This window comes from Culex pipiens, chromosome 1 (assembly GCF_016801865.2).
Source record: "Culex pipiens pallens isolate TS chromosome 1, TS_CPP_V2, whole genome shotgun sequence".
Lineage (NCBI taxonomy): Eukaryota > Metazoa > Arthropoda > Insecta > Diptera > Culicidae > Culex > Culex pipiens.
In genome coordinates this window covers 13,315,909-13,343,329 of record NC_068937.1, presented here as the reverse complement: position 1 = coordinate 13,343,329, position 27,421 = coordinate 13,315,909, and the positions used below count along the sequence as shown (strand labels likewise).

At 33.6% G+C, this 27,421-nt stretch overlaps 1 protein-coding gene and 1 long non-coding RNA gene across 2 annotated transcripts; one reads left to right on the top strand and one right to left on the bottom strand.

The window, feature by feature from the left end:
* The first annotated feature begins 7,079 nt into the window (after positions 1 to 7,079).
* Positions 7,080 to 19,517, top strand: LOC128093102 (uncharacterized). Its single transcript, XR_008212239.1, has 2 exons — positions 7,080 to 7,207; positions 17,668 to 19,517. It is a non-coding gene; the product is annotated as an uncharacterized LOC128093102 (long non-coding RNA).
* LOC120416232 (uncharacterized) lies at positions 9,127 to 9,939 on the bottom strand. The gene is made up of 4 exons (XM_039577927.2): positions 9,766 to 9,939; positions 9,613 to 9,707; positions 9,391 to 9,544; positions 9,127 to 9,322 (listed from the first exon to the last, which is right to left on the bottom strand). Exons 1-4 carry the CDS (start codon positions 9,863 to 9,865, stop codon positions 9,165 to 9,167), a joined length of 507 nt encoding a protein of 168 aa, XP_039433861.1. The 5' UTR covers positions 9,866 to 9,939; the 3' UTR covers positions 9,127 to 9,164.
* Positions 19,518 to 27,421: the final 7,904 nt, after the last annotated feature.

Here is a 27,421-nt window from a genome sequence, read left to right as displayed (position 1 = left end):
TTCATGACCACGATTAAGGTGTTTTATTGTGGCGGTTTAGTTTTTTTTTTTTTTCGAAGAAGCGTCATAAAAATTTTGATTGCGCTTTTAAAGTCACGATAAAGTTCCCGGCGCAACCGCTTACAGCCGAACCCAATCGGTTGCCGCCCATAAATCAAAGCTTTTTCCCCACTTGGAAACGCTTAAATTCCACTTGGTTGGTCCTTTCATCGAGCAACAGTCCAGAAAAAAAAGCGCGCGCGCACTCTTCAAACTAACTGACGTTTCAAACTGTTCAAGAGCGCGCGCACAGAGCGAAGAGGCTGAATGTTTGGATTTTCATTTCGAGTTTGGCCGAGTGCAAAAATGGCAAAATAACATCTGGTGAAAAAGTTGGGCTGGGCTTTCAACCATTTTCCGTTCTCCTCGTTTTCAATGAGTGTGTGAAAATGATTTTTTTTTCGGTCTATCTCTCTCCCCCTCTCGGGTTGGGTTAGAGTGGCACGGAAAGTGGTTGGAAAGCGTTTTTTTTTTTCATTTCTTTTATTCAAATGAACACTTGACGGAACCTTGCTCACGTTACTGCTAAATGACAGGCAGTAACGTGACGGCAATTGGGCACCATTTTGACAGAATTGACAGAAATCACTTTTGGGCTGCTGCGCTGCTACCACTGCTTGCAAATTTGTTGGACTTACCTTGAAATCACTGAAAAAAACGCTGCACAATTTCACTACTGTATCACAAACACTTCAAAGTAAAAATTAAACCACCAAGGGGTATATTGATTCTGACGTCCGTAATAGAAGAGTCCGTTTTCAATAAGTTTACTGGATTTTCTAAACATCAATTTGAACACACTTCACAATATCTTTTATGTGCAAAAGAAAAAAATTAAGATTATTTTGATCAATTTGGTTCATTTTTGTCTTTTTGAACATTTTGTTAATTTGTGTAATTTTGTTCATTTTGGTCATTTTGACCATTTTGATCTTTGTTGTCATTTTTGAATTTTGGTAATTTTGCTCAATTGGAAAATTTGGTTATTTTGATCATTTGGGTCATTTGCCGTCTTAATTTTATGTAGGTCATTTTGGCTTTTCTGATAATATTGGTTATTTTGGTAATTTATGTAACATTGTTGTAATTTTTGACATTCTTGTTTTAAAAATTCTAAAATTTTAGTATTTTTTTGACTATAATTTTGGTTTTGGTTACTATTTTTTTGTCATTTCTGTCTTAAGAATTTTACAGTTTTTGTTTTTAAGAACATAAAAATTTCATAATTGTTTGATTAGAATTTCTGAATTTTTGCATTTTAGTATTTAAAATTATGAATTACAGAATCGTTGAACCTAATAATTTACAATTTCAGGATTTTATAATTTTTAATGATAGAATTGTAGTACTATAATTTTTTTGAATTTCGCTGTTTTGGAATTTAAGATTTGTGGAATTAGAAGCTTTGATTTTGAAATTTTCAAATTCCTTAATTTTTGTAGTATTTTATAAAATCTATTATTATAAAAATTTCAGAATTTTAGAATTTTTCAATTTTCAGATTTTTAATAATTTAAAAATGTTAGAGGATTGGAATTGTAGAACTTTGTACTATTCAAATTTTGGAATTCTAGAACTTTACTTTTAGAATTTTTTAATTTTACAATTGTAGTATCTAAGAATTTTGAAATTTATAAATGTAAATTCAATAGAAATTTTAGAATTTCAGTATCTTTGAGCTTTAGAATGTACAGTCTTAGAATTTAGAAATAAAGAAATTATAAAAATTTCGAATTTCAGTATCTTAAAACCTAATGATTTACAGTTTCAGAATTTTACAATCTTAAATTTAAGAATTGTTCAATTTATAGTTTTAGAATTGTAGTATTATAAAATTTTAGGATTTCACAGTTTAAGAATTTTAGATTTGTGGAATTAGAAGAGTTGATTACTTGAATTTTTAAGAATTTTCAAATTTTCGATTTTCTCAATTTTTGTAGTATCTTATAGAATCTTTTAATTCAACAATTTCAGAATTTTAGATTTTTCTTAAATTTTTAGATATTTTAGAAATTTAAAATACTTCGAATTTTCGAATCTTTGAATTTTTTCATTTTAGAATTTTAGAACTTTAGATTATTAGAATTTTATACTTCTAGAATTGGACTTTCAGGATTTTTGAATTTTACCATTTTAGTATTTTAGAATTTAACGAAATCTCCGAATTTTAGTATCTTTGAACTTTAGAATGCAAAGTTTTAGAATTTAATAGCCTTAAATTTTAAAATTTTTAATTTAAGAATTTCACAGTTTTGGATTTTCAGAATTGTGGAATAAGAATTTTGGAATTTTATAAATTTAGATTATCTCAATTTTAGCATCTTAAAATTTTTAAATTTAGATATTTTAAGAATTTGTAATTTTTAAGAAAATGGTAGCATTTTTAAAATTTGAGAATTTATGAATTTTAGAATTGAGGAACTTCAGAATTTTGATACCTTAAAATTTAAAAACTTATAAATTAAAGAATTTTTATATTTTTAGAAAATAGATTTTTATAAATTTCGAATATCTCAATTTTAGTATTTAAAAATTTTGTAATTGAGAAATTTCAAGATTTTTTTTTCGGCAGTGTTTTTAAAATTTTAGTCTTCAGGAAATTTAGAATTTTATAATCTTTAATTTTAGAATTGTAGAATTTTTAATTTTGGAACTGTAGTATTATAGAGTTTAAGAATTTCACGGTTCTGTAATTTTAGATTTGCGGGCATAAATTTTTTTGAAAACTGAAATTTTGAGAATTTTGAATTTCTCAATTTTTTTTAGGTTTTTATAGAATCTATTAATAAAAAAATTCAGAATTTTATAATTTTTAAATTTTAGATATTCCAGAATTTAAAAAAATCTATAATAAAAAAAATCTTGCATTTTTGAACTTGAGACTATTAGAATTTTAGACTTCTAGAATTTGACTTTTAGAATTTTTGAATTCTACCTTTTTAGTATCTGAGAATTTTGAAATTTATAAATATATATTCAATAGAAATTTTAGAATTTTAGTTTTTTTGAACATTAGAATGCACAGTTTTAGAATTTAATAATCTTTAATTTTAATATTAAGAATTTTAGAATTTCACAGTTTTGGATTTTTAGAATTCTGGAATTAGAATTTAGGAATTTTATAATTTTAGAATACCTTGTATCTTAAAATTTTCAAATGTTTTTTTTGAGGAATTGTTAAATTTATAGAAAACTATGGTATTTAAATTAGAATTAAGGAGTTTTAGAATTTGTATATTTCAGAATTTTGTTTTATAAAATTTTTGAATTTTATAATCCTTTTTTTTCTAATTGATTTTTTTTTAGATTTTTTACGGTTTTTTTTTAATTTTGGGTTTTGCGTTTCTAATCATCCCGCAATCTAATTTTTTAATTTGTTTTTTTTTATTCGGGCACTTGGACTTGATTTTTTTTTTATTTGATCACTTGGACTTGGTCTTTTTGATTTAATCTATGGACTTGGTCGTTTGTATTTGGTCCTTTGGTCTTGGTCATTAGGATTTCGTCACTTGAACTTAGTCTGTTTGATTTTGGAACTTGAGATTGGTAATTTGGACTTGGTCACTCGGGCTAGGTAGTTCGGACTTGAACTTTTTTATGTGGTCATTTGGTCTTGGTCTTTTTTATTTGGACTCAGTCTTTTTGATTTGGTTCTAGAATTTGGTCAATTTTGGCTTGGTCATTTGGACTTGATTTTTTATTTTGACATTTTGATTTGGTCACTAGTACTTGGTCTATTTGATTTGGTCACTTGGACTTGGTCTTTTTGGTTTGGTCACTTGGGCATGGCCATTTGGACTTAAACTTTTTTATTTGGGCACTTGGACTTGGTCAGTTTGATTTGGTTACTGGGACATGATTGTTTTATTTATTTGGTCACTAGGATTTGGTCTTTTTAATATGGTTACAAGGATTAGGTCATTCGGACTTGAACTTTTTTATTGGATATATGGACTTGTTCTTTTTAATTTTAATTTAGGACTTGGTATATTGGATATGGTCACATGGACTTAGTCTTTTTGATTTGGTCCTAGGATTTGTTTTTTTTTAATTTGGTCACTTGGGCTTAATTATTTGGACTTGAACTTTCACTAGGACTTAGTCATTTTAAACTTTCCGTGCCGGACCCCCAAAAGGGGTTGTGAAAAAGTTCGATCGAATCGAGGCCCGACTGTAGCGTGGAAAAGTGCTTCATTCATTTTTTTTCCTCCCTTTCTGGGCAGCAGCATCACCGTCAATGGTCGTCGAGAGACAGCGAGAACGTTCAGAAAAAAAATAACTGCCCACTCTCAAGTGTGAAATATCAGTAAAACGTTGCCCAAATAAAACAGAATTGACGGTGTGGGGTGGGTTGAACTCTTCAACGTTTTTTTTTTTCTTTCAAATTGCACAAATTTCATTGATTTATTGAAATGCTTGGGCAGCCCTCACCCACCATCAACTCAAATTTTGAAGGAAAACGTTGAAAAGTGAACAACTTTTTCCACCAGAGAAGCTTCAAGAGACCGGGTCCAGCTCATCAGTATGGCCGGGGATTCCGAACACAAACCGAATAGAATTACACTCAATTTTATGGTGCTCGTGAAAGGGATAGCGTGGCTGGGCCGGGGAATCGACTGATTTATGATCTGCAATGAATTTTATCTCGGGGCCAATCGATAGGAGGGGTGAGAGGCTTGGCGTGGGCTTTGTTTGTTTCGCTCATCACGTGCAAATTGGAGTGATAAAGATGGAATCGGTTTTCTGTTAGGAAATTTGATGGCTGCTTCCAAAATGGGATGGCAGATGAGCTATTTGGCGTTTTATGCAATCAATTTTCCGTTGAATTAGAATCATCGGGGCGCAACTTGTTGAAAATCTATTGAAAATTAACTTGATTCGTTTCTATTACGGACTTCGAAAGCAACAGAAACAAATTTAGTTCAAATGACATCTCAGTTACGGACTTCAAATTTTACTCACCCATGGAAATCAAGCACAAATTTTGAAGTGATCAGTGTTTGAAAGTGAAAGTGTTGTGTAAAAGTGTCAAGTGAGTTATTTTAGATTGAAGCGGTTTAGAAAAGAGTGATCATCTGTCAATTCTGTCAAAATGGTACCATTTGCTGTCACGTTGCTGCCTGTCATTTTGCAACAACGTGAGCAAGGTGCTGTCAAGTGTAGTGTGATTTCAAAAAGGTAAGTAGATTTTTTGAAAATGTATTCTAAAAATTACGTCTTGATTTGAGAGCTAAGGCTTGTTTTCGTTAGATTCTTTTTTGATTCCACTCAAATTGTGTAATTTTATTTGTCACTTTGTAATATAAGAATAGTCAATATAACTTCAACGTCGGAACTAACTGTGAAGCTCACCTCTATTACGGACTTCAAATCAATAGTACCTCTAAGTAGAGCTAGTTGAATGTTTGTGGTTTCCAGTGATAAAATGTGCAGTGTGTTAATCAGTGAGTTCCAGCTTCTTGTCAAATCTGTCACATAACACCAGTTGCCGTCACGTTACTGGCTGTCACTTTCCAGTAACGTGAGCAACGTGCTGTCAAGTGAGTTTAAATAGTTTAAACAGTGTTTACGATTATAACGTCATTTGATTCGCTCTGCTCGGCGTCAGTAACTGGTTAAAGAAGATTTAGACAGGTCATTTCTTGGTCGTGCTGTATGGCCGCGTTAACGCCGTTCATGATCCAAATGCAAAGATAGTTGAGGTCTGAAATGAAGCAGTTAGTTGAGTTATTTTAGAAAATACATAGTTCTATTATTACTTTACCTAAAAATCCAAAAATCAACACCAAATAAAGTAATGCTTGAGGAAAGTGCTGTCATATCCAACGATAGAAAGTGTTACTATCAAAAGTATTACATAAATTACGGAAATAAAAATTACAAACGCTTTACATTCCACAAACATTTTTCGATGAATTTCCGTTGGCTTCATATCAAAGTGCTTTTTTGTAGTAAATTTGAAAACAGAAAAAATCTTTTGAGGCGACCTTTCAATTACGGACTTCAAACTTTATATACCACGTCCCTTTTCGCAATAAATTTCGAAGTGCTGTGTAGTTTAAGTGTGTGTTTTTTTTCAGTGATTTTTAGTGTTATTTCGAATCAGTTCAGGCAGCCATCGATTCTGTAAATTCAGTCAAAATGGTACCCATTTGCTGGCACGTTGCTGCCTGTCATTTCGCGAGCAACGTGAGCAAGGTACTGTCAAGTGATCAGTGTTTTATATTTAAAAAAAAAATGTTAAACTCACCAAACACCAAACATTGTACTACTTACCACAAATGAGTGGCACTACTGCCATTGTTACGAAGTGGTGACCTTTCAAACTGACGAAGTCAGTTGCCATTATAAGAGGAAACATAACTGAGAGCAACAACGCTATTTTCTTCAATTTTGCAAGGACTTCGATGAGTAGTTTTAAGGAACTGGTTTTCTCCTTTGGAAAACGAAAAGAACTTTTTTTCATCAATAATTTCAAAATTATCTTACCAACCTTGTAGATTCCAAATGGCAATTCGAGGAAAGCAGCCAAGTTAACCAAACCAATAATGAGATTAGAAATCTTTTTGAAGTCTGTTTCCTTTTCATCTGCTGTTGAAGAAAAACACAAATTTATTTTTCCTAACCCAAATGGTTTGCTAATCTCAACATACCAACAATCAATGCTAGATAAATCACCCAGATTGAAGAGATTGTAGATCCAAAAAGAGCGTATCCGTAACCGAGAATTCGAAACGTCCCATGAGATACCATTTCGATCGATTTTAAACTTGTAAACTCATCTTATCAGGAACGAAACACGTTCAGAACTGATGCAACGAAATGAAGAATTAACTATGTTGGTCACAAATGCATTATAAGGCATAAACGCATACTGGTCCAATACTGGACAATTTTGTGATTATTTGATTCGTAAATTTCTTAATCCTAATTAAGATTTAACAGAAAAAAAGGGTCGATTCTGTTTAGCTTTTTTCAAAACTTTTTGACAAAATGGTATCATTACGAATAGGAACAACTATCCATTTATAGGAAATTAGGTACCGTAAACTGGGGTCAATCGGGACACATGGGGCGAATTGGGACAGCAGTTTTAACCATGTTGGAGCACAAAATTTTGATTTTTCTGGTTGGTTTCGGTTAGAACAGACTCAGGCCAACAAAATGTGTACATCCATTTCCAAATTTAAAAGCTTTAAGTGCTCTGAAAACTGCTGTCCCTATTCAGGCTGTAGTCCCGATTCACCCCAGATTACGGTACACAATAAAAAAATCGTGAAATTATTACATCAAGTCATGTTGCCAGATTTTCTGCTACAAAAAAATGTAAATATACGTTGCTTTTTGTGTAATTTCACATGTTCCTTGGAAATCGAGGTAATATCACATCGCATAACATTTTTTAACCTTCTATAATTATTGTTTTATCACTGTTGTGAGTAGTGCGTGCGTAGAGCTTATTTTTTGCAAATATGTTTCAAAATTTATTCCGTCCCCCCTCTAAATTGGTCCGAAAAATCAGGGGGCAAAAAATATTTTTTCAAAAAACTTCAATATATCAATGAAAATAGAAGTCTAATCAACTGACAAAAATCTAAAATGCCTTTGAGATGAGATAAAAATTTGGTGTTAAAGGGACTTTTATGTAAAAATGGACGCCCGATTTGATGGCGTACTCAGAATTCCGAAAAAACGTATTTTTCATCGAAAAAAACACATTTTTTTTTTAAATTCTCCCTTTTTCCGTTACTCGACTGTAATTTTTTTGAACATGTCATTTTATTGGAAATTTAATGTACTTTTCGAATCTACATTGACCCAGAAGGGTCATTTATTTCATTTAGAACAAAATTTTTCATTTTAAAATTTCGTGTTTTTTCTAACTTTGCAGGGTTATTTTTTTAGAGTGTAACAATGTTCTACAAAGTTGTAGAGCAGACAATTACAAAAAATTTAATATATAGACATAAGGGGTTTGCTTATAAACATCACGAGTTATAGCGATTTTACGAAAAAAAAGTTTTGAAAATGTTGGTCGTCGTTGATTATGGTCGTTCATCGTCACCCGCGACAGACACGGACGACGAAACAAAGAGAAACGCAAAAAGTTACTTTTTCAAAACTTTTTTTCGTTAAATCGCGATAACTCGTGAAGTTTATAAGCAAACCCCTTATGTATATACATAATTTTTTTGTAATTATCTGCTCTACAACTTTGTAGAACATTGTTACACTCTAAAAAATAACCCTGCAAAGTTTGAAAAAACACGAAATTTAAAAATGAAAAATTTTGTTCTAAATGAAAAAATGACCCTTCTGGGTCAATGTAGATTCGAAAAGTACATTAAATTTCCCATAAAATGACATGTTCCAAAAATTTTTACAGTCGAGTAACGGAAAATGGGAGAATTTTTAAATTTTTTTGGTGTTTTTTTTCGATGAAAAATACGTTTTTTCGGAATTCTGAATACGCCATCAAATTGGTTGTACAATTTTACATAAAAGTCCCTTTGACACCAAATTTCCATCTCATCACCGTTTCAGGCTTCAAATTATTGAAAACACCTCTTTTTTGCATGTTCAAAAATTGAAGGGGTCGTACCGCCCCTCCGTCACGAGATATCAAAAATCGGACCTCGGATTCGTGATCAGGGACAAAAGTTACCCCTTAGGACAAAGTTTCACGCAAATCGAAGAGGGGTCGGGGCAACTTTTCCCGATTTCGTGTGAGTTGGTGGATTTCAAAAAATATACATAAATTTAAATTCAACTTTACATGTTCCTGACAAAATCGAGTTTAAATTTCATTGTAAAGAGAGCTAGTAATCAGTTTCCATACATTATTAAAAACAAGAAGTTTTTTTTAATGTTTGCCTCTAAAAATGTATAAATTTACATCTTTTTTATGTGTGATTTAACTTATTCTTCTTAAATTGATGTAAAATTACATCAAAACAGAGGTAGTATTCAAACATTTAATTCAAACTTCCAATATGATTTTCTTCACTGTTGAATGAAACATAATTTTGTGATTGTTTTAAATTTATTGTTAGATGAAATTATATATTTTGAATCAAAATCATACATTTTTAATAAACGTGAATATTGAGTAAAGCAATAATCAACTAAACACTGTCAACTAGCTCATAGTTGGGATGCTTGTGCTGATTTTCAGCGCATTCAACCGCATCTGGACGGCGACGATTTTGCTTTTGCTCTTTCTGTTCTTCCTGTATGACTGCGATAACGCCGTTCGTGATACAAATTAATAGTAAGATAAGACCTGAAATAGAATAAAAAAGCGCAAACAGTATGAGTTACTTAGTGAAACCACGTTAAAATTGCTCTTACCTAAGAACAGAATCGATATGACCAAGTAAGTTAAGTCAAATTTCGATTCCCCTCTGAGGATCATTGCAACATTTTTAATAACAGCACCTATTGCAGCCGCTCCGATGATCCACAAGACGAATTTTTTGTGTAGAATCACTGGAATAGATTTATTCTTTTCGAAAAAAAAAACAAAGCAATTTCAGTTAAGTAGTATCAGATAAAATTAATTAACAAACAAACCAGATAAATTCCAAACGCTAATGCAAGATACAACAGGAACCAAAACAATCCAATGTAAAAAAATACTGAATTTGGATTTTCACGATTACCAGAAACTACAGAAAAACAACTCAATTAAATAAAAACAATATCAAAATGCTCAATCCAACTTACCAACATCTTTCACCGTCATTGCCATCATAGTAAGTGTACCAATGATGCCGAAAATGGCATACCCATAACCGCGCCGGCGAATTGTCTGGGGGGAAGCCATTTCTTGCACGATTGCCGCAACAAATTAATCCAAATTAAAGCAAAGCACTATCAAAACTGAGTGAAATGCAAATCAAATGTTGCACAGCGTATCGCGAGTTCAGGATGCCATTCAGTGCAAACTTTTGAAAAGGGTGTGAATTATTTTTTTTCGTGTTAAAAAGAGTTGATATTGCTTTCCTTAGTTTCTAGTTTTTTTTTTGATTTTGAGTAGATTTTGTTGTTGTGGTTTCGTCCTTCTCAAATGTTGACTCCGAATTCAAAGGAAATGCGAATTATAGATAGAGTCAACGCCAAGTCTAAGTTTAACGATAAGAACAAGTAGAGTTATTTTGCTGTGACAAAATAAAACATTAGTGAAAAAGTTTTGGACGTAATTTGAACCTACAGAGGTACAAATGGCCGATCCACCATTCAACACCTACCGGATATCAATTTTAATTTTTCAAACTGATGTTTCAATTACGGACTTCAGAATTGCAATCGTACCATTTAGAAATCTAACAAATTTGAAACGATTTAAAATATTTTTGAAAGGGTGATGATATTTTTCTTTTTTTGATAAATTTTCAGTTGTTTTAAACTTGATATAAATTAGTTAATAATATTAAAAGAGAGCAATTCTCTACGAAATCGGTATTTTTTTCCATACAAATTTGGCAGCAGACCATACAAAAATGATTTACGAAAATTCGAAAATCGGTACCTTTTGAAGGAATTTTTTGATCGATTTGGTGTCTCCGGCAAAGCTGTAAGTTTGAATAAGGACTTCACTGAAAAAAATGATACAAGGTAAAAAAATCTTTTGAGTGGCTTTTAATTTCACTTTTTGTCACTTATATTTGATTTGCAAAAAAAAACTATATTTTTATTTTTTTATTTTCTGATATGGACAAAAATCTTTGACCGAGTTATGAAATTTTTAATCAAATCTGATTTTTTCAAATAGTCGAAATATTGGTCGCAACAATTTTTCAACTTAATTTTCGATGTAAAATCAAATTTGCAATCAAAAAGTTCTTTAGTGAAATTTTTATAGAGTGCACCGTTTTTAAGTTATTGCCATTTTCAGGTAACTTTTTTGAAAATAGTACCAGTTATTAATTTTTTAAATTAGTGCCCATGTTTGCCCACTCTAAAAAAATATTTTTGAAAAGCTGAGAAAATTCTCTATTTTGCATTTTCGATTTTTGTTGATACGACCCTTAGTTGCTAAAATATTGCCATGCAAAGGAAAATTGATGTTTTCTAAGTCTCACCCAAACAACTCACCATTTTCTAACGTCGATATCTCAACAACTTTTGGTCCGATTTTTAATGTTAAAATATGAAACATTCGTGAAATTTTCGGATCTTTACGAAAACAATATTTTCATTTTTTTAAATTAAGACTTACATTTCAAAAGGGTTAAACATTCAATATTACGCCCTTTTAAAATGGTAGTCTTGATTTAAAATTTTTTATGAAAATATTAGTTTCGAAAAGATCGGAAAATTTCACGAATGTTTCATATTTTAACATTGAAAATCGGACCATTAGTTGCAGATAACGACGTTTGAAAATGGTGAGTTTTTTGGGTGAAACTTAGAAAAAGACAATTTTCCTGTTTTTAAACATTTGCATGGCAATATCTCAGCAACTAAGCGTCGTATCAACAAAGTTCATAAACGCAAAATATAGAAAATTTTCTCAGCTTTTCAAAAATATTTGTTTTCAAAAGCGGGCAAATTAAAAAAAATGAAAAATTACTACTATTTTCAAAAAAGTTACCTAAAAATGGCCCTAACTTGAAAACGGTGCACCTTATTTTCACGGCTCAATTTCACTAAAGTACTTTTTGATTGCAAATTTGATTTTACATCAAAAAAAAAGTTGAAAAATTGTTGCGACCAATATTTCGATTTTTTGAAAAATCAGTATTGATTCAAAAATTCATAACTCGGTCAAAGATTTTTTGCACAACCTGGAAATTTCTGAAAAGTTTGCATTTTATGTATCCTAAAACATATACATAAAAAAAAAACAAAATGAAAATTGTGTTTTTTTGCAAATCAAGTTTTAGCGACAAAAAGTAAAATTAAATATCACCATTTTTTTTTACCTTGTATATTTTTTTTCAGTGTAGTCCTTATCCTACAACTTTGCCGAAGACACCAAATCGATCAAAAAATTCCTTTAAAAGATACCGATTTTTGAATTTTCATGTATCATTTTTAAATGGACAGCTGCCAATTTTGTATGGAAAATTAGATGGACAAACTAATGATGCAAAATGGGTTCTTTGGGCATACAAAAGGCACCAAAAAAGCCAATTTAAAAATATTAAAAAATCGAATGACTGAAATCCGAGAGAATTGCTCAATAATAAAAATTTAAATTGAAAGTTTAAAGTATTGAATAATTTGAAATAATGTTGAACTACAAAACAATTTTATAGTATTTTGTAGGAAGGCTTGAAAATTTTCATACTGACCTCTTTTACGGACTTCAACTTTGATATACCACCTTCGATCATTCATGCAACTTTGAAGTGTTAGTGTAGTTCAGTGTCAAAGGTAAGTGTTTTTCGGTGATTTTCAGTGCAGTGTGAAGCAGTGCAGCAGTCGTCCAGTGCTCCCAGCTCAGCTCTGTCAAAATGGTACCATTTGCCGTCACGTTGCTGCCTGTCATTCTGCGAGCAACGTGAGCAAGGTACTGTCAAGTGATTCAATTCTGGAATGGTTGATGGAGGCAATTGATAGTTTTCAAGTTTTCAAACCCTGAAAATTTTCATTTATTCCATCAATCTGGCAACACTTCCAAACCGATCCCGACGACAACATGATATACGTTTTTCGTCAAAGGTTGGTTGTGGCAAAAAAAGGCCGGATATCTTCGCGGAAGCGACCTCATCCACGAGATTGAACATCGAATTGCGATATTCAATTTAACCCCTCCCCTCCTTCGTTACTTCCTCTTTGAAGTACGTGACCTGCTCCCAATCCCCTCCTCCCCTTTTTTTCAAAAGCTGAAAACGGCACTTGAAATCCATTTTACTTTTCTCTCTCTCGGAGTTGAGACGGGTGGAGGAAAACCTGTTTACTGCCGCATCATAATCGAGAAAGCTCCCAGACAGGAAAGAGGCAAAAAGTGGAGGGAAAATTGATTTTACCTCTTTACCGCACCGGTTGGGTTCGATCTTCTGTGTGCGTGAATGTCGCTCTGTCAATGTGAGTATCAAAGTGCCCGGCAAAAAGCAGAGAGCTTTTTTTTGCGAACTTTCCAAAAAAAAAGGGAAAGCTAGGAAGTGGCGGCGCTCCTGCAATAAAACTTCTAAAGGATGCTCGCTCTCTCTGGGGAATTTCGAAAAAAAGAGAGAGTGGGTTTTGTTGGGATCAAGAAGGGGGTAAAGATTTGCATTTAAACCAGAATTTAAACGCATAACATGTAAATCGATTTGTATGTCGTTATAAAAGTTGATGGTGCGTGTTCCTTTCATGCTCTTCTACTTCTTTTTTTTCCGTCGTCGCTCAAGATGGTATTCGTTGGTGGTTTTGCCTAAGTGAAGCGATAATGTTTTGCAGAAGGGGGTGGGGAAATGTACGTGTGTGGAAAAATAAGATCCTCGGAATGGAAAAGTTTTCCGGCTTCGATTGTGGAAACTTGGGCGCGGGAAAGTTCTGCCGTCTTTTTCAGGAATGCACTTAATTCGATATCAGATTAGCGAAACTTGTTGATCGTGCAGCGTTTACGGTTGGTTAATTGCTCTAATGTTGAATTTTTGTTTTTTTTTTGCAGGTATGTCGAACTCACCAACCATAGATAATTTGAAATTTTCGGTAAGAGAACCATTTAAAAAAAAATAGTTTCTATTACGGACTTCAGAATTATTCTACCATTCTACAAAACGACCCAAAAAATGAAGTAAAATTTTGAGTGATTTCCAAGAATTTAAAAACAGTGTGCAAAAAACAAGAGATTAGAATTTTTCATACTGACCTTTCAATTACGGACTTCAAAATTGATATACCATTTTCGATTAGTCAAACAACTTTGAAGTGTTAGTGCAGTGTTTGTTTAAAAGTTTGAAGTGATTTTTGGTGAATTTATGAGCAGTGTAAAAAGAAAAATCATTAAAATTTTCATACTGACCTCTATTACGGACTTCAACTTTGATATACCACCTTCGACCATTCATACAAATTTGAAGTGTTAGTGTAGTTCAGTGTCAAAGGTAAGTGATTTAAAGTGATTTTAAGTGCAGTTTGAAGCAGTGTAGCAGCCGTCCAGTGTTGCCATCCAATTCTGTCAAAATGGTGCCATTTGCTGTCACGTTGCTGCCTGTCATTTCGCGAGCAACGTGAGCAAGGTACTGTCAAGTGAAGTTTTTTTAAGGTTTGTAAATGGACAAATACCTAATTTTTCAAATTCTGAAAATTTAGGTATAAATCCAACAATTAAGCCCAAAAAATGAAGTCCTCCACCAAATGGGATACGTTTAATTTGATTTTCCCTCCACTCCCAAATCCAATACCAAGGACCTCCCACCGAGCTCGCGCTCGGGGAAAGATAAATTATTTCTACTAATGACGAGCTTTTATTGGATTTGGAGGCTCGTTTTTTCCCCCCTCCACTTCCAGCGAGCTAGAAAATGAGCAAAATACATTTTCAAATAGCGCTAAATTAATCTTCTTCTTTTTTTTCGACCCAACTGTTGCAATTTGATGAGGACCGCACTCAATTTTGCGAGGGCCGTTTAAATTTGACTGCGGCTCATTTCTCAAAATTTGGCACACTTTAAAAAGTGTGGAGAAAGTCATTTCTTTTTCCAACGCTGGCTTTTTTTTTGTTTTAAACCGGAAACGGCCATAATTTCGTTCTTCCCCGGGGTCGAGCATAAATTCAGGCGAAACATATTGCCTGTGGTTGGATCTCTCGCGCGCCGGGATGGGTTCGGTTTTGGTTAGAATTTATGCTGCATTGGGGTAGAGTGGAGGGAAAAAAAGATATTCCACCATCCAGACTAGTGGAAAGTGGTGGCCCAACTGTAGGGAAATTCATCCGGTGGATGTCGGGAAATAGAAGCAAAGAAAAGTGGAAAACTATTGACTTTTGGAGGGGAGGAGGCTGGGGAGAAATGGGAGTAAAATGTCAGCCGTTTGAATTTTCTTTTTTTTTTGTTGGAATCCGCGAGCAGGGAAAGATATTGCTCACTCAGAATAGTGTGAAAATTTGGAAAAAAAAATCAAAAAATTAAAAGCAAACTGTCTAAAAATGTGAGTAAATGTGAAATGAAAACAGAGTGAGACAAGTTGAGACAAGATGAGACAAATTGAACCAGACTGAGACAAATAGAATCTGTTTTCAGGTTGAGTTTCACTTTTCAATTTGACACAAAAACGTGTCAAATCGAGTCAAAACTGAAACAAACTGAGACAGGCTAGATTAGATGGGACAAAATAAGACAATTTGAGGCAAGTTGAGACAAATTGAACCACCAATGTTAGAATTGAGTTCAAGTTATCACATAATTTAAACATAAATTTACCTAATGGAGGCAAAATTGAAACAAACTAAGATAGGTTGGATTAGATGGGACAAAATGAGACAAGATGAGACAAATTGAACCAGACTGAGAAAGATAGAATCTGAATTCAGGAAAGCCGAAAAAAACTGAGACAGGCTAGATTAGATGGGACAACATGAGACAAGTTGAGATAAACTGAACCAGACTTCAAAAATTAAAGTCATAATTGAGTTCAAGTTAACATAGAATTTATACATAAAAATACTTTATTGAATCAAAATTTAAACAAATTAAGAAATGTTGGATTAGATGGGACTAAATGAGACAAGTTGAGACAAACAGAACCAGACCAAAACTTAGGTTGAGTTGATGCAGAATTGATGCATCAAATGGAGTTTAAATTGAAATAAAATTTAAACAAATGGAGTTAAAATTGAAATGGGACACCATGAGACAAGATGGGACAACATGAGACAAGTTGAGAGAAATTGGCCCAGATTTCGAAAATTAATGTTAAAATTGAGTATAAGTTATCACAAAATTCACAGAAATTTCTCTAATGGAGTCTAAATTAAAACAAACTTAGACAGGTTGGATAAGATGGAACAAAATGAGACAAGATGAGACAAGTTGAGACAAATTGAACCAGACTGAGACAAATAGAATCTAAATTCAGGTTTAGTTCTACATTTCAATCCGACACAGAAACGTATCAAATCGCGTCAAAACTGAAACAAACTTAGACTAATTTGGATTAAATGAAACAAGGTGAGACAAGTTGAACAACATTGAAACAGACTGACACACAATTTTACCAAAAAAAAATTGAAATTGAAGCAAACTGAGACAGATTGGGATAAGGAAATATGAGACTAGATGAGACAGTATGAGACAAATTAAGACAAATTGAACCTGACTGAGACAAATAGAATCAAAATTCAGGTTTAGTTTCAGTTTTCAATTTCACACAAAACACTTCAAATGGAGTCAAAATAGAAACAAACTGAGACTGGTTAGATTAGATGGGACAAAATAAGACAAGTTGAGGCAAACTGAACCAAACCTTGAAAATTAATGTCAGAGTTAAGTTCAAGTCAAAATTGAAACAAAATGAGACAGGATGAGACAAAATGAGACAAATTGAGACAAATTGAACCAGAATTTGAAAATTAACTTCAGAATTGGGATCAAGTAATCACATAATTTACACAGAAATTTACCTAATAGAGTCAACATTAAAACAAATGCAAATAGGTTTGATTAGATGGGACAAAATGAGACAAAATGAGACAAATTAAACCAAACTTAACAAATAGATCAAAATTCAGGTTGAGTTAATAAAATATCGACATATAATTAAATAAAATTGAAACCAACTGAGACAGATTAGGATAAGATGAGACAAGATGGGACAACATGAGACAAGTTCTGAAAAAAACTTATAAAAACTAAAAAAAAATAAAAAAATAAAAAAACTAAAAAAAATCTGAAAAAATTGAAAAATTAAAAAAACTGAAAAAAATAAAAAACTGAAAAAACTTACACAAAAACTGAAAAAACGGATATAACTGAAAAAAAAACTGAAAAAAATAAAAAAACTGAAAAAAACTACAAAAACCGAAAAAAAACTGAAAAAACTGAAACTGAAATAGGTATGATTAGACGGGACAAAATGAGACAAATTAAACCAGACTGAACAAATAGATCAAAATTCAGGTTGAGTTGATAAAATATCGACTTATAATCACATAAAATTGAAACCAACTGAGACAGATTAGGATAAGATAAGACAAGATGGGACAACATGAGACAAGTTGAGCAAATTGAACCAGACTGAGACAAACAGAGGTAAAATTCAGGTTGAGTTCGTAGAGAATTGACACAGAATTGCATCAAATGGAGTTTAAATTGAAACAAACTGAGACTGATTGGGACAAGATGATACAAGATGGGACAACATGAGACAAGTTGAGTTCAGTTTGGCACAGATTGAGACAAGAAGAGGTAGAATTTAGGTCAAGTTTATATAGAATTGAACCTGAATTGCATCAAATGGAATCAAAATTAAAAAAAAAGACTGATTGGTATAAGATGAGACAAGGTGGGACTAGTTTTGTTTAACCAGACTGAGACAAACAGGTGCAGTATTCAGGTTGAGTTTAAACAGAATTGACACAAAAATTTATCAAATGGAAATAAAATTGAAACATACTGAGAATCATTGGGACAACATGAGACAAAATGAGACAAGGTGGGACAACATGAGACAAGTTGAGCCAAACTGAACTAAACCGAGTGAACGGCCCGAGCGGTTTAGGCTTTCAGGATTTTTGTGATATTTACTTGTAGAGTCAAAACAGATCAGTAAACTTCACTTATTTGTATATTACACTTTTTTAAAGATTACATTTTTGCGGTAACACTCTTAACTTTTTTACGCGCACGATCACATCACTTTGCATTAAGATCTTCGTCGAGCCAGTTCTCTATGTTGAAGCCAGACTTGTCCTCCAGACCTCTGCGCCGAGCCATGCCAGACTCGAAATCTGCTACGTCCCTGGTTGACTCCACGGCGGCTAAGTCCCGGCGGACTCTTCGCGGCGGCTAAGTCCCGGCGGACTCTTCCCGGTGGCTAAGTCCCGGCGGACTGCGGCCTCCACCGCTAAGTCCGGCTGGACTGGGGCCTCTGCTACTGGTGGCTGCTGGCGGGTCCGGCTGGTCTGGGGCTTCTTCAGGATCTGGAACTGGACTGGGCTTGAACTGGCTGGAACTAACTGGAACTAACTGGAACTAACTGCCCTCCTCAAGAATTTTGGGGTTTTTATAGTCAGTCCCCGAAAACTCTACTAAATTTTGTTCTACTAAAAGTGGTCCGTTTCGATGAGAAGCATCGATGAACCTCATGAATTAAATTATGCAGACCTCTGCAATTCTTCATGACTTTCCGTATGGTGTAGTGAGTACACCTCAAAATCGGAAGTCATGGGTTCGAACCATTGTCGTGAAACTTTAAATTATGTTATTGGAATATCAAAATTATGTTCCTAAAACATTCTCAAAAATGTATGTCAATAATGAGAAGGTCGAATTCTCCATTGAACCAACATGCCAATGAATTTGGTTAAGCCACACCCTCAATTTCCCCTGTGAAATAACATCGCACATTCATAATTGAAAGCTTAACCATTTTTTTGATTGCCTAACAATTGGCGAAATTTAATAAAGGGCTTTTCAGGTGAGGATGACTCATGATCCACACCTGTACATAAGCTTAATTATTTGTCGCGCAACGCGCGTCGGTGGGTAAAATTATTTATGCTTGCGTCAGCGCGCATGGTCAGAACTGTGGTGAGGTTCGAAAATGGACAAATTTAATGATTTAAATTTGAGGTCGCTGCATTCCCCCACACTTACCAGCTAGATGTTTGTATACTTGAAAAGCATTAAGAACATCTATCGAAAGTTATTTGTAGGTTGGAATAATATTCCCAAAGTTAATAATTTAAATTGTGAAAAAAAATTACTTTGCAAAAAATCATAAAAAAACTTAAATGGCTGGCTATAAAAATTGATTTAAAAAAATTGGTTCGGTTAATCTCCCCCACACTTATCAGCTAGATGATCGTCTGAAAGAAATGATCATCTATGGAAAGAATATTGTCGGGTGTAGTGATCGCGCGTTTTACAATTTGTTCTTCTTGTGCTTTCTTGTAAATTGTTTTATAATTATAATTGCTCTTTTGATTTTTCTACTGTAAAATTATTTTCATTACTCTTTTGATCTTCTGTCCTGTTAAATTACCTGAATTACCGTTTTGAACTTCTCTATTAAAAATATTTTCGTTGAAACTGATTTAAATAAACTTGCATTTGAAATTAATTTTCATTATCTATCCTAAAAAAATCATTGCATTTTTCCCACTGTAAGCAAAATCTGTTGTAGAACTGTGTTGATCGGCTGGTTGTTATCGTCGTCGTCTTATATCAAAAATTGTCTTTATCGTGAGGCTATTCATTCCACAGTGACTTGGTCAATTGATCAGTTTTCGAGGCTAAGGTGTTGAATTTCGTCGATTAGTGCAATTGTCGTTTCCATCATGAATTATGCTTCATAACTCAACTGTGAGTTGACTGTGGTCAATTTTGAGAGTGCATTGACTTCTCACTTGCTGAGTATTGTGAATTGTTCGTAAATCCAATATTTTTGTCCAAAATTGACTTTTCCAGTTGCTTTGTGTCTTTGACAATCTCAAATTATTGATATCGGTTGATGTAATTCTTTTTCCAAATGTTTAGGAAATGTTGTTTGTCCAAAATTGTCTTTTCGTGTAATTTGCAACTTTGGCTTTTGTAAATTAATGACATCGGATTATGTTATCATTTGTTCATCATGAACTTCTCCTTTTCAATAGTTTCAGACGTGCAGTATGATCTCAACTTGCATTTTTGTTCCATAATTGATGTTTCAATCATCTTTACTTCGCTTAATTCCACATTTCGATTTAGTAATTTGTTTTACGTGAATGTCTCGTTACAAAAAATGCGATTTAATTCGACTTGATCCTCATTGATATGACCTTTTACAACAACATCAACACCGTTACCTGTCCAACCTCCCGCATGACTTTGCCACTCACCATCTTGCCATCACAAACTTCTGCATACGAACGCGTAGAACTTCTCAGCATACGAACGCGTCGATCATCCTTGTGTCTCTGCCATACTTCAGTTTTTTAGTTTTGTTTCTCCCACACAAATTTCTTGCTTGTTTTTTTCGCATGAATACTATTTTATAATTTTCAGGAATCTATCATTTAATTTCTGTGCAAAATTGAGATTCAAATTTACTTACAATCTTATAAATCTTGTTGATATTTTTATATGAAATCAGTTCTATTATTTTTAATACTAAAAAAAAATCAGTTCTAATCAACTATTATTTTTATACTTGAAAAAAAAAATTATTCTATAAAGTTTTTCATTGATCTATACATCCTATCATCTTATCATTGCAAAACTGCGCATGTTGAAATATCCTTTCTGTTCTTCCAACTTTTTATGAAATCTGTACATCACTTTGTGTTTTCAAATTTGTCAAACCAATTAAATTAATTCGTTTATTTGGGCAATTCGTAATAAATCTGAATTAGCACGAAAGTATTTGGTTCAATAATCTATGTAGAAATTTTCTGATTTTTTCGCACTGAATTTTATCAGTTTAAAGTTGTTTTTCCCTTGAAGCATTATTTATCCCTTGATTTTCCCTTGAAGCATTATTTATCCATTCCCTTTAATTATCATTTGACTAACCCCGTAAAGTGCAAATGTTTTGAAATATTTTTAACATATTGAATCCCCCCATGGATTACAACTGTTTTGAAGCATTATTCGACATAAAAACTCTCCCCATAGAGTGTAATTGTCTACTTTTTTAATCCCTTCGGCGTTGCTTTATCAGTTTATGTATCCCTAGATCGGAACTTATACCGTCCTTTTCGATCTTTTTAGATTCCCCACGATATACTCACAAATTTTACCTTTCCTTGAGCTGTAGTTCATATTCGTCCTTGTTGAAATTGTTGTCTTCTTGATCGTCTTCCAATGGTTTCCTGTAAATCCTTCGTATTAGCGTATAAAAAATCTGAAATTATATTCTTAATCCATTATTAAGTAAATTATAAAACACATGTTTACATTCAACAATCATTCTGGGCTGCAGTCCCTTGTCCAATTATTCTCACACACATTTTTACTTGCATACATGTTGTTTTTGAAACATTTAATAATCATACTTTTTTTTCATTTACTTGTCGTTGAAATTTCATTATTGTTTAGTCATGATATATTTGTTTTAATTTGCAGTTAAAATTGCGTCATTGTTTTTTTTTATACCCTGTTAACCCATTTCAGCTCAATTTAGTATATTCCCAAAAAATTGCAACCCATCAGCTTCTTTATTGTTTTAACGTGTTTCATCACTGCTTCATTATTATGTTTATATTTGATCATTATCGCTTCATCTGATAAAAAAATAAGCTCAGTACTGGTATTTTTGTTTTTAATCTGTTCCTTGTTTAAACCCCATCAATTCCATCATTTATAAAAATTATCTTTCATCCCCAATTCAAAACATTCATCTTGTTTGCGTATTTTTTTTTTTTTTTTTTTTTTTTTTTGATAATAATCATTCATATTTTGTTCAACTCAACATTAATTCATCAATCATTTAATCATATCAAATCAATCATATGTTCTTTTTCCATGTTTATTTTTCTATAAAAAACGGTATTTGTAACATTTTTTTTCATTTAATTCTCTTGATAACAATTATTTTTTTTCTCATTCATCAATCATATCAATTCCATTTTTTTTTTATAATTTTTGTTTTGTTTAATATACATAAATAATCCCGTGTTTAAAATTATTATTTTCATTCATTGTAGTCTTCTGATATTAATCGTTTATGATACTATGTCATTCATTTCATTCATCGTAATTTTTATCTATATTCCATTTAATTGTACTGTAATTATCATTATAAAATATTTTATCTTGTATTGGAGCATTTGATTTTAAGGTATTTTCGATATATATTGTTAAAAAAAAAGGTTAAATGTATTTTCAATCGGGTATATTCTGAACTATCATTTAGTGTTATGTTAATCATTATATTTTCTAAGTCTATTATTATGTACATCTTCAAATTTGTTGCCATTTTTAATAGTGGTCGTTTGATCGCTGTTAAATTTAACGATATCGTAAGGGCCTCGCCACTTATTTTGTAACTTTTGACCAATTCCTGTTTGTACCATTTGTACCAAAACTCTATCTCCCCACATTGGTACCCAATCATTTGTCTTTTTGTCATAAATTTCCTTTCTCTTTTCTTTTGACAATATTAAGTTGTTTCTAGCAGTTTCATGAGCATCCTTGAATATATCTTTCATTGAACAAATATAGTCGTCATAATTTAAATCTGAATCATTGATTTTATAAATTGTGCTTGGTATTGTAGCTTTTCTTCCATACAAAAGTTCATAGGGAGAATATCCAGTTGATGAATTTTCTGTAGTGTTGTATTCAAACATAAAATATGGTATTAATTCATCCCAACATTGTGGATCTTTGCCAATAAAATTTCGTAAATAAACTTTCAACTCTCTATTTGATCTCTCTACTAAATTAGCTTGAGGATGATATGCACTTGTAACGATCTTTTTAATGTGCAATATTTTGCATGTATGTTGCAATAATTTGCTTACAAAGTTTGTACCTCGATCGGTTACAACTTCTTTAGGAGCACCAAATTTACAAACAAAGTTTTCGACAAAAGTTCTAGCAACAGTAGTACTTTCTTGGTTTTCCATGGGAGCTACAATCAAAAATCTTGTTAAATCATCTTGTATCACAAGTCCACAATTGTTTCCATTATTAGAAATTGGTAACATAACCACATCCATATAAATTTTATCAAAAGGTTCATACGATGTTGTCGTAATTTTCATTGGCATCTTATTTGCTGGCCATATTTTATTCTTTTGACAAGAATCACATTGCTTTACATAATTCAAAACATCTCTTCGCATATTTTCCCATGTAAATAGAGGACTCATTCTTTTAATCATTCGTTTACCTCCAACATGACCACCCAACGGTGCGTCGTGAAAATCTTTGAGCACTTGATCTCTGTCTTCTGGCTTTACATAAATTCGTTCATTTTCTGTTGCATACAGTGTAAATGACTTTGAAAGTTTCATTGCAAAACATCGTAATAAGTTTAGTTCCAACTCTGTTTTAAATATTCTATGAGAAATAATTTGTATAACTGATGCATCTTTAGCAAAATCAGGATAATCTTTAAAGCTTTTAAATAAACCATCGAAAAATTCTTCATTCTTAACTGCTGAACGATATGTTCCATTCAAAATTAAACCCCAAATTTTTCTTTTGCGGGAATACAAATATGTTTTCATTGGTGTAATCCTTAATACCATGTGGAAGGTCAATGTATTTACTCAATTCTTTGTGTACCGTAACACTGTTTAATATCATAAATGTAGCTTCGGCTTGTTCAAATGGTATAATATTTTTAGAGAATTTTAAAACGTTAAAATCGATATCTGTATCTTGGAAATCCTTGTAGGTAAATGTTTTATCGTTGCTATCATCGTCATTATCTAAATTTATGTCAATTTGTTGAAGTCCATTCATATTATTATTCCAATTAGTGTTGTTTCTAGATAAATTCTTTCTGTTTGAAGTATTTGTTGTGTTTTGATTATCTGAAATATTTTGTCTATTTTGTCTTGCTTGTTGACGAGTTGTAATTGCTACTAATTTTGATGCTTGTTTATCATCTGCATGATCTTCATCATTATTTAAACGTGAGAGAAAATCTGCAACCACATTTTCCTTTCCTTGCTTGTAGCGAATTTCACATCCAATGCCTTGGATTTTCAAACGAAGCTTTGTCAACGTTGGTGAAGTTTCCTTCAAATGCCATAGAGCTACCAACAGTCTATGATCTGTGTAAACGATAAAATCTTGGTTATAAATAAAATGTTTGAAGTGGTCTACTGCCCAAACAATAGCAAGTAGTTCCTTCTCAATAGTAAAATAGTTTCTTTCAGCCCCGATAAGCGCACGACTTGCGTAAGCGATGGGGTGATCATTTGACTTCTCATTAGTAAGAACTGCTCCGATAGCATAATCGCTAGCATCAGTTGTCAAAACAAATTTGTCATTATAGTTCGGTCTAACTAAAACTGGTTCTGAAATTAAATAGTTTTTTAATTATTCAAAAGCATTTTCACATTCTTCTGTCCAAATAAATTTCACATTTTTCTTTAGTAATGCATTAAGTGGCTTACGTTTATCTGCAATGTTTGGAATAAATTTTCCATAAAAATTAACAGTTCCCAAAAATGATCTCACATTTTTAAATTTCGGTATAACTTTTGTTTACTCACCCTAAACTGCAAGATTTCCATGGTCGTCTTGTTGGGTGTTCGATGCGGCTGAATTTCGTCTCCAGTTGATCCAGATGATCTCGTCATTGTTGAATCCCTAGTGTTGTCCATCGTTGGCCGGTTTTGAAATTTTCGATGCTTCTGCCATTGGTCGAGCCCGTTTTGGTTCCATCTCGTAATGCTGCACATTTGCTTCCATCTTAGAACTCCTCACATAACATTTTCTTCAATTTAACGTTTTTTTTTTATTTTTACACTATTTTAACTGTTTGTTACTTCGCGACATCATTTTGTTCATTAACTTTCACACATAGTCACATTTTCAACTCTCGGTTTTGTCCAATCATAATGGCGTGTCCAAACACACACAGCGTTGCTTTCCGCTAGTCACCACCTGAACGGCCCGAGCGGTTTAGGCTTTCAGGATTTTTGTGATATTTACTTGTAGAGTCAAAACAGATCAGTAAACTTCACTTATTTGTATATTACACTTTTTTAAAGATTACATTTTTGCGGTAACACTCTTAACTTTTTTACGCGCACGATCACATCACTTTGCATTAAGATCTTCGTCGAGCCAGTTCTCTATGTTGAAGCCAGACTTGTCCTCCAGACCTCTGCGCCGAGCCATGCCAGACTCGAAATCTGCTACGTCCCTGGTTGACTCCACGGCGGCTAAGTCCCGGCGGACTCTTCGCGGCGGCTAAGTCCCGGCGGACTGCGGCCTCCACCGCTAAGTCCGGCTGGACTGGGGCCTCTGCTACTGGTGGCTGCTGGCGGGTCCGGCTGGTCTGGGGCTTCTTCAGGATCTGGAACTGGACTGGGCTTGAACTGGCTGGAACTAACTGGAACTAACTGGAACTAACTGCCCTCCTCAAGAATTTTGGGGTTTTTATAGTCAGTCCCCGAAAACTCTACTAAATTTTGTTCTACTAAAAGTGGTCCGTTTCGATGAGAAGCATCGATGAACCTCATGAATTAAATTATGCAGACCTCTGCAATTCTTCATGACTTTCCGTATGGTGTAGTGAGTACACCTCAAAATCGGAAGTCATGGGTTCGAACCATAGTCGTGAAACTTTAAATTATGTTATTGGAATGTCAAAATTATGTTCCTAAAACATTCTCAAAAATGTATGTCAATAATGAGAAGGTCGAATTCTCCATTGAACCAACATGCCAATGAATTTGGTTAAGCCACACCCTCAATTTCCCCTGTGAAATAACATCGCACATTCATAATTGAAAGCTTAACCATTTTTTTGATTGCCTAACAATTGGCGAAATTTAATAAAGGGCTTTTCAGGTGAGGATGACTCATGATCCACACCTGTACATAAGCTTAATTATTTGTCGCGCAACGCGCGTCGGTGGGTAAAATTATTTATGCTTGCGTCAGCGCGCATGGTCAGAACTGTGGTGAGGTTCGAAAATGGACAAATTTAATGATTTAAATTTGAGGTCGCTGCACCGAGACAATAGTAGTCAGAATGTGAGGTAATTTTTTCACAGAATTGCGACAAATGGTGTCAAATTGAAGCAAGCTGAGACTGTTTGGAATATAATGAGACAAGATGGGACAATATGAGACAAATTGAGCCAAACTGAAGAAGACGGAGACAACCGTTGTCAAAATTTGAGATTAATTTCTGTCAGAATTGCGATTACTGGTGTCAAATTGAACCGAACTGAGACGGACTATGACAAAATGAGACATAATGAGACAACATCCAGGGAATTTTATAAAAAAATCTTGATTTTTAAATAATAAATTCTAAAGTTTAAAAAAACGACAATTCTAATCTGTCCCACTATCCTGGTTCCTCGTACCACGGGTTCACTTCCACTTCGTTTCGGTGGTTATCCACTCTGGTGTGACATCCACGATTTCTAGATTTAAATTTAACTGCCTGTCCTGTCCCAGTACCAACTCCCCACCCCTTCCCGCAATCCCCACACCACTCCCAGAGGACAATGTCGCGCGTTACAAACTCACATGTCCTGCCCCTGCCCCCTGTCAATGTTCGTGTGCAAGGCCTTTGACTCCGGGAGAAGTCAACGGCAGGACGACTTCCGGCGGTTGCCGACTTGCAGGGGTAGAGAAAAAAAATCGTCCGCCAGATCGCGCGCTGCTGGGACAACCCATGCGTGACGGTGGCGTGGCGCATCCAACGGAGTTATCTTTGACTCGGTGGGAAAGGATGAGTTGGGTGCGATGGGGTGAAATGGGACAGAACTGAGACAAGATGAGACAGATAAAAATATTTGAGACAAAACTTGACAAACTGTTGTAAATGAGACATTATCTATAAAACATTGAGACAGATTGGTCTAAAATAAAACGAACTTTTAAAAGCTAAGACATGAAAAGCTTAGACAGACAGAGACATGGTGAGACAGACAAGCTGAGACATAGTTGATATTGAGTTGTCACAGAATTGTATCAAACAAAGTCAATATTGGAACAAACTGAGACAAATTGAGACAAACTGAGACAAGGTGAGACAAATCGAGTTAATTTTTATTCAAACTTGCCATTTTACCCCACTGCCTTCAGGACCACATTCCCAGCAAGCGCCATAGTCCTGGACCGAGCGCGCTGTAAATTACTGAAACTGCCGGCGATAAATCAGCCCTCGACTGGCAGTCGATTAACGGCGGCGGTGGCTCCTTTGGTTGGTTAGTTTTAAATTTTTCCCGCGGAAATAAAAACCGTCGAAACTTTGCTGCGGTGAAATAAAAGAAGCAATCTAAATTCGGCACAGATTTCCAACCATAGACTACCTTCAGGCGCAGCCGGCCGAACGTGACAAGCTGCGTTCGGGCGTGATTACCGCGTGAACGCAAATTGGAGAACATTGCTCGAGGTTTTTGCACGCAAATTGAATGAAAACTTTTGCGGGCAGGCCAAATCGTGCCGATTTACAGAATTAGGAGAACAAAAGTGCGCGAGAAATGGAATTACAGCTTTGTTTTTGGAGAATTTGGAGAAAATTGCACGAAAAAATCGATCGAATTCGAGGGGAGAGTTGAGAAACCGAAAGTTTATTGACGCGCTCGAGAGTCAGAAATGGAATTTGG